The sequence below is a fragment of the Anneissia japonica genome, unplaced genomic scaffold (genome assembly GCF_011630105.1).
Source record: "Anneissia japonica isolate Jap-2015-1 unplaced genomic scaffold, ASM1163010v1 scaffold288053_len460827_cov147, whole genome shotgun sequence".
In the NCBI taxonomy this organism is placed as follows: domain Eukaryota; kingdom Metazoa; phylum Echinodermata; class Crinoidea; order Comatulida; family Comatulidae; genus Anneissia; species Anneissia japonica.
The window spans coordinates 255,960-264,394 of record NW_022725151.1 but is presented as its reverse complement, the minus strand read 5'-3'; the positions used below and the strand labels follow the sequence as shown (position 1 = coordinate 264,394).

The following is an 8,435-nucleotide window of genomic DNA, read 5'->3' as shown; positions in this document are numbered from 1 at the left end:
ACTACTACTAATACTACTACTACTACTATTACTACTACTATAAATAATAATAATAATAATAATAATAATATTAATAATAATAATAATTATAATAATAATAATAATAATAATAATAAAAATAATAATAATAATAATAATAATAATAATAATAATAATAATAATAATAATAATAATAATAATAATAATAAGAATAATGTAATTTACATACAATATCAACATATGACATTTCAAAAGTACAAAACACTCAGGGTTAAAAGTCAAAATGCAAAAATAAGGAAACTAGGACCGGATGTGATTCAGACCGCATACCGTCTCCCATCAAAACTACATAAAAATGGCTAAACTCTTTTGTATGTTATATTAAATTTCATGCGACAGACAATTCTGAGGACTATAGTACAAGATATTTTGAAATATCGTACTTGCTGTTGGCCTACGTTTTGGAGTATTTTACAGAAATCCCGTTCTCTGTCGATTGTTGGTTCTGGTCTTGTCATTTTGATTTCGCAAGATTTTATCGCGTCGCATCAAAGCCCACTTCTGTAGCCTACATACAAGGTAAGCCAAAACGCAGTTACACCTATAGTTTTAAATTTCTTATTGAAACATTTTGTTAGATTTTCATTTGGCGGGCCGCGCCTACTACTGGTACTGGTACTGCTGCTACTGCTAATGCTACTGCTACTGCTACTGCTACTGCTACTACTATTACTAGTACTACTGTTATTACCCAGTGCTACAGTTGCTACCTATACTACTACTAAATTGCCACCATTACTACGGTACATTACTGTGTAATAAGCTATGTTATAAATTAATCGTTTGCTATGAACCAAAGCGAGCGCCATAGTATTGTAGCGTCTCTACTTTGTATTTAAACAGCAATATTGAATTTGTATATAGGCCTATAATCATTTATATTTCACTTGTAAACTTACTCTATATATTAGGCCCTATCATAGGACAGTAACTGTATTCAGCATTTAATGTCAATCAAAGGACAACAACCTGTTTTCCTCATGGTACCAGGAAATAAGATTACATACAAGTCAGGAATGTGCCAGGATGACTTTCCCACTTCTCTAAACTTAAACAATGACATCATGTATTTATCCTTAATTCCTATTGGTTAGTCATTACCTCATCTTCGGTATATTCCCAAATATGGTAGGATGCTACCCCAATATAACAGAGTATTCCTACTGCTATTTACCACACACATTCAAATCGTTTTTATACGGATTACTACCTCATCTTTACTTTGCAATATTTTGTCTTATTTTCTTCATCGATAGCCAAGTGTTTTTATAGCTTACATTAAGCATTTTTCACTTGAAATAAATTTTATCTACGGTACCGTATACAAGTTAGTTTGTTGTATTCTTTCCGTTGCGCCATACAACTACTAAAGTATATTGGATAAGAAATTTTGTTTCATTGCTCTATGACATCGTGGAAATCACAATTTTCGTGAAATTTTCGGGATATTTTAAAAAATCGGGAGATTATTAATAAACAATCGGGAGGGCGGGAGACGGCCTCAAAAATCGGGAGAAACCCGCGATTTTCAGGAGACTTGGGATCTCTGCTACTGCTACTGCTACTACTACTATTACTAGTACTACTGTTACTATACCCAGTGCTACAGTTGCTACCTATACTACTACTAAATTGCCACCATTACGGTACATTACTGTGTAATAATCTATGTTATAAATTAATCGTTTGCTATGAACCAAAAACGATGTTGATGAAATAATATCATTTAAAAATAAATAATAAATAAATAAAATAAGAAAAGGAAGAAATCGTTTCCGGATTGGGATTCTATTTGTGATGATTATGGTCACACAGAATGTAACAACAAACAAATCCCACAATTAATATGTTTAATATCTTATCACTGCAAAACTCGATAAGATATATGGTACAGTAGCAGTTCCATTTCTTTATTCTACGATTTCCTCTTAAACCTTTTTTTTTCTTAACGAAAAATGAGACCCTTTGTTTCACTTTTTCTGACGTGCAACATGGTTGTAGCTTCAGTTGTTATCTCTTTTGATTTGGTTCTTGGTAAATTAATTGAGTCTGAGTTAGTAATGAGGACAAAATAAATTGCATTTGAACTATCAACAAACTAGTGGCCCCATTTCTTGGAAATCCCCTTGGTTCTTAATGTGAAAAATGACTGATATACTGGCTAGTTTATTTAGCTACATGTTGGTTAGAAATAACTTGTAGGCCTATTTGCAAATAAATACAGTACATTTATATATAGAATAAGTGGAAGAGGTTGGCGCATCGATTGTGGCTTGGACTCCCAAACTTGAGGTCCGGGGTTCAAAACTCTCTCGCTATGTGCAAGTCACTTGTGTCCTTGGCAAGGTACTTTATTTACGTTTGTTTCATGAGTATAAATGGTAGGATGCTGTGGCATTGAATGTTCTGGTTTCGTGCGCTAAAGAAGTAGCGAACGACTAGAGATATTCCCTAGGAAGCAGAGAGAGTTGCAATTTGCTGGTTTGCCATTGCTCTCGCCTTTGATCATTCATTGATTTGTCAATTTGGAATTGGCGCCTTATAAATGTTTGAGTATATAATATATATATATATATATATAATATATGTGTGTATATATATATAATATATTATATATATATAATATATATATATCTAATTATTTATATATATAATTATATATTTATTTATATATAAGACCTATAATATACAAGATACAAGATTCTTTTATACATGTTAAGTTTTCTCTTCCCGATTCAAAATTAGTAGAAGTTAGCCATAAAATAATCAAAGGACATACAGAGTCTAAAAATGTAATGTGAATTGATTTGTGAATAAACGATCTTCTCAATATGTTTGTATTAGGCCTACACTTTATGGACGTACAGTATACGACCGGTTCTATTGAAGGTGTATTGCAAGAATTTAGGATGGGACCGTATTATATGCACGATGCATATGTGTGTATTATACTTAAAAATACTAATACTGAATATCTTTATTTGCGTGATTTTCACGTTTTAGATTACCGAAATCCCAGCAATTCTTAGTAGAGGTTTGTAATTTTTTTTTTCAATTAAATTGTATTTGATTTATTCGGTGATACCTTCAAGAATAACCACGAAAAATCCGACATTTTTCCAATGGGGTTCTATAGGTAGCGATTGGCCAGTGCAGCACGGGAGATAATCCCTACTCATTTCCGAAGAGTGTACTGCTGTGCCATATTCACACGGGACCAACAGCTTTTCCGTCTCTTACGAAAGATAGTGCCTTGCATTTCAGCCCCACAACTGAAACATAAGGAGGAGAGGAGAGCAGCCGATTGTATGTTAAAAATCTTCACAGGTTAGCACACACACACAGTGTGGCTACCGCTAGTTTAGTTCTGATGTTTCTCTCTACACAGGATTTGGAACTACAAAGGTAAAGTTTACACTTGACAGTATTTTGTCACGCATGAATTAGGATGTAAAAACTGGTAAACTAAATGTGACAATCAAACAACAAAGGTAGGTCAATATGGACTTTACTCAATACGTACACAATAGAGTTTATTAAATTCCAGCACGGTATTGTAGGCCCTACAATGGTTTGCTTTTTATAATCTATATAGTTCTTCCTAATCGTTAACCAAACCTTCTTATAATCAAATAATTTATTTCCACAAAATAAACGAAGTGAAGTATACAACGTGAATATTGAAAGATTAATAACAGTGGGGGATCCAGGAATTTGAAATAGAAGGGCTCAAAATATAAATAAATAAAAAGCAAACTATGTTAACAACCAATTAAGTACCATTAAGAAAGGTACAGTTTGCAATTAGACATATCTTTGCATGTTCATCTAAACTCGTTTTCCTATTAAAATAATAATGCTGTTGGTCGCTCTTATTCCACTTGATATATTTTTTCATCTTTATAGTATGGGATGATAATAATAATAATAATAATAATAATAATAATAATAATAATAATAATAATAGTAGTAGTAGTAGTAGTAGTAAGAGTAGTAGTAGTAGTAGTAGTAATCGTAGTAGTGGTAGTATTAGTAGTAGTAGCAGTAGTAGTAGTAGTAGTAATGATACACAGTCTTCACTAATTACCGGTATGTCCGTATACATTAAAGTGTTACCGGATCATTTTAGTTGTCATTTTCATTTAAATTATTTATTCAGACAAGTGATGCTGCATTTGCGCCCTAAAAGCTATTAAAAAAAATCACCGTGATGAAAGTTTGGAGCCTCCAGTAATCTAAACCTAACTACATGCTTAGCTACTATATAAAATATAAGTTTGGACATGTTAATAAAGTAAAAGGCCAAGTTAAATTAAAAATGATATATTTTTTATCGGGAGATACCAGTACGTTATACTATCAACATATCAATAGTATAATAAAATGATTCGAATTCAGATAATGATTCTGAGCAAGCAAGATTATAAATTAGACTTATTTAGTGAAGTTACTTATTATTCATATAGTACATACTAAAGTTAAATACCTGTCTCTTATACACATCTCACCTATACATAATATTACCAAATGATCGATGACACAATAAACCACTAATAAAATTTAAAAATATGACGATACTTTTGAGAACGATCATTTCAGGCAATGCCTGAAAAAATTTAATAAGGCCTAGCCATTGCTAGGCCTTACGCTACATACATATTTCGACAGATCCTACTGTCATCATCAGTGTACCGAGATTCCATATAGGCAATCTTATTTAAACGAAGTGAAGTTTGTAACTCGTAAATTTATACGTAATTCAACCGTATCAAGTTGTAAACACCAAGATCATCAATAAAAACAATGTATAATTAATGGTAAACGGAATGAAGTAAAATCAGAATGACAAAGTTAGATTAACATGGTAAAGTTGTTTGTTGAGTGAGGGCTGCTCCCATTGAATATGTAATGCCTCCTTTATTTTGAGATGATGAATTGATGGGGCGGAGTCAAGAATACGGAAACAGTCCTTGCTTCAAGTTTGCATGCATTTGCAATAATAATAATAATAATAATAATAATAATAATAATAATAATAATAATAATAATAATAATAATAAAATTATATTCAAATGTACATTTTTATAACAGTGGCACACGCCAACATTAACGGTACTATCAAGCCAAATATTGAAATTTAGTGACCGTTTGGTAGAGAGGCAATTTTCCTGCTTCTTGTGCTAAGGACCCTGGTTCAAATCTGGCCAATTGGAGTCAGTCGCTCAGTTTCTGTCCTCGAATAACCCACACAAGAGACACGGGGGGGTGGGGGACAAGGTACACATATTATGGCCGCCGTCGCAATTTCTCAAGTTTGGAATTATGACAGCGATAACAAAAAAATAAATAAACCAAGGTTCATAGCCCCATTCCATTGTATTCTTTCTTCGTAGTGTTGTTGTGATTATTGATTTTTCACCTGCAACGTACGATTATTAGTACAATTGCTGATCGCGTCATCAGAACAAATCTGATCTTGTTGCAATTCGTAACTAGTAACTATACGTAAAACCAGTTGGATTATTATTCCTAATCGGATGAGAAGTTACACAAGGTTTGCAAACGTTTGTTAAGGTATATTTTAATATCATTGTTTTTGTTTGTTTGATGAACATACAACAGTGCAAGTGACGCTTTTGAACTGGGTGCGGCTCACTCGTATTTTACTTGCTAACAGCCATGGAGGTCTGTGAATAAGAAATATGGATTAGAATACTGTATTGATATCAACTACTCACTACTCCATACTACCAGTGCTGCTAGTGCCATTGAGACTGCTATTACTAGATGTATATATAAACGGTATTCAATTCAAATTAACATACATATTGGCAGGAATGCTGAATCGTAATAGTATTTACAATAGGCCTGTTTATATAAATATAGCAATACTTAAAAGTAGTATACTGTATACTTAGGCCTACTACTACAGTGCCACTACCACCACCATAACCACTGCCATCTTAACCACTACCACCAGGATTTGCCCGACGGCAGCCCGACAGGGGTCCAGGTCCCAAGAGTGGGGGGGGTGGGGAGGGGCGGGCGATGTCCCCGACGAAAACCGGTGGGCGTGGTAGAGCGCGTCGCTTAAAAATCTCTTTTGAAAGTGTTCTAGGGGGAGAATCCGCCGAACAATATGACAATTTAGGAATTTCAAAAGGCTTATATAATCGATATTGGAGTCGGTAAACCGGTATGTAAATATACAGTTTTTGTCTCCCAATGTTTTTTTGCCCTCGCCGCTGGCGCTACCCCTGACTTTTCTACTACTACTGCTGATGCTGCTGCGCTGCTACTACTACTGCTACTACAACAACAACTACTACTACTACTACTACTACTACTACTACTACTAATACTACAGTAATACTCTACTACTACTACTACTACTACTACTACTACTACTAATACTACAGTAATACTACTACTACTTCTACTACTACTACTACTACTACTACTACTACTACTACTACTACTACTACTACTACTACTACTACTACTACTACTACTACTACTAGGTATTAGGAATGAAAAGAAAGGAAAGAAAAAAAGAAATGAAATAGAAAGATAAAATAAGGAAAAATAAAGAAATAAGAGGTAAAGAATTTACAGGAGAGTAAAGCAAAATATAAGATAGGAACAAATAATTACAGTAAAGAAAATACAGGAAAGAGAAGAAAGGAAATAACATGGAGAAAAGGAAAAGACAGTTAGGAAAGATAAGAATGGAAATAATTATTGAAAATGAATTACCAAACAGATCAAAGAAACTTGAAATTTTTTTCAAATGATTCATAACTTATAATAAATCAAATTAATATTATTAATATAGTTAATACCATTTATATATTAGATTAGGTGAATCATTAAATTATCTCAATTTGGGCTGCAAAATCGCATAGAGTTATACAATTATTATTATTTTGATTAAACAATAGAATATTTTGTAGATAACATTCAGTTTTTCATGTTTTTTGTGTTTGGCAATTGTTTGTACGCAGGTCTCTCATCACAATATGCAGTCTTTTAACGCCAACATAATATCAATGGCTGCCGAATGTCTGAAATCAGACGGCTACAAGTACCAGTACCAGTAGGCTCCAACTACCTCTTGATTTGTTAGATTCATGGAGTACCACTAATAATTTCAAACCTAATCTTAAAAAAATGTGAAGATCTGTAAATTAATTTTGGCAAAGGTTATCCTGCACCTCCTCAACTGAGTATATTAATGGTACACTATTGCACGTTGTAAAACATGTTGGGAGTAAGTTTACAATCTGATATAGAACACCCTCATTAAAAAATTAATGTGGAAATCAAAGAGAAAATGTATGGTTCCTAAAACAAGAACTAACAGGAATTGCATACTGAGTACAAAAATTGTTTTCGACTGACTATGAGAATATGCATGCCCAGAATACTATAGCTTACTGTAACTCATAGAAATAAATTTATAGTCATATAAATAAATTATCTAAAAAAGAGTTTGCCTAATAGGGTATGAAGGAGCATAAAACCAAAAAATAAAAAACTACCCACTTTTTAAATAGCCCAATACTATATCTCACTCATGTATTGAATAACAGGGACAATTATCAATATTGTTTTAAATGTTATTCTCCACCCCGACCCCAATCATCCCCCGGTATTTATTCTATCTCTTTTTACACTGCATGGGGGTTCGGACGTATTCTGATCTAGTCAATTACTTTCATTTTTTTTAATTCACATATTTCTTTTTATTGATGATTTTCTGCTCAAACCTTTCTATACTTTTATAATTTTATATCTATTCTTATTTTTTTAAAATTTAACGTTAAATTTGTTTATATTGTCTGTTTTATTTAATGTTTAACAAATTTTTACTTTAAATTGCATTTTTATTTGTATATATTCTTAATAATTATTCCCGTAATTATTGTAGGTCTCATTATGCAATTTTAAATTATTTTTTTTTTGTCCTTTCTACTGTCATGTTATTATTATTATTATTATTATTATTATTATTATTATTATTATTATTATTATTATTATTATTATTATTATTATTATTTTTATTATTATTATTATTATTATTATTATTATTATTATTATTAGTATTATTATTATCATTATCACCATTATTATCAGTATCAGTATCTTCATCATCATCCTCATCCTCAACATTATTATTATTATTATTATTATCAATACTTTAAACTCGATGATTTTTTTTTTCAGGAATACCTGAGCTGGAAAGAAATAAACAGATAAAATGGAAGGTAAACAAAATGAAAATTGATTTATATATACATTTTTGTTTGTAATAAATATGAAAAAAATTTAAGTTATGTATTTAGGTATTTAGTTTACTTGTTAACACTGAAGACCACTAATAATAAATATATATA

At 31.6% G+C, this 8,435-nt stretch overlaps 1 protein-coding gene across 6 annotated transcripts in view; it reads left to right on the top strand.

The window, feature by feature from the left end:
- Positions 1-278: 278 nt before the first annotated feature.
- Positions 279-8,435, top strand: part of LOC117112668 — a 14,844-nt gene continuing 6,687 nt past the window's right edge. For 2 of the 6 annotated variants that reach the window (XM_033255787.1, XM_033255783.1), the window contains exons 1-2: positions 279-558; positions 8,266-8,306. Coding sequence is in view for 4 of the 6 variants with exons in the window: in XM_033255783.1 (XP_033111674.1) it covers positions 8,300-8,306 (7 nt within the window). In the remaining 2 variants the exon portion in view is untranslated. The other 4 variants (XM_033255785.1, XM_033255788.1, XM_033255784.1 and 1 more) reach the window with 4 other exon arrangements.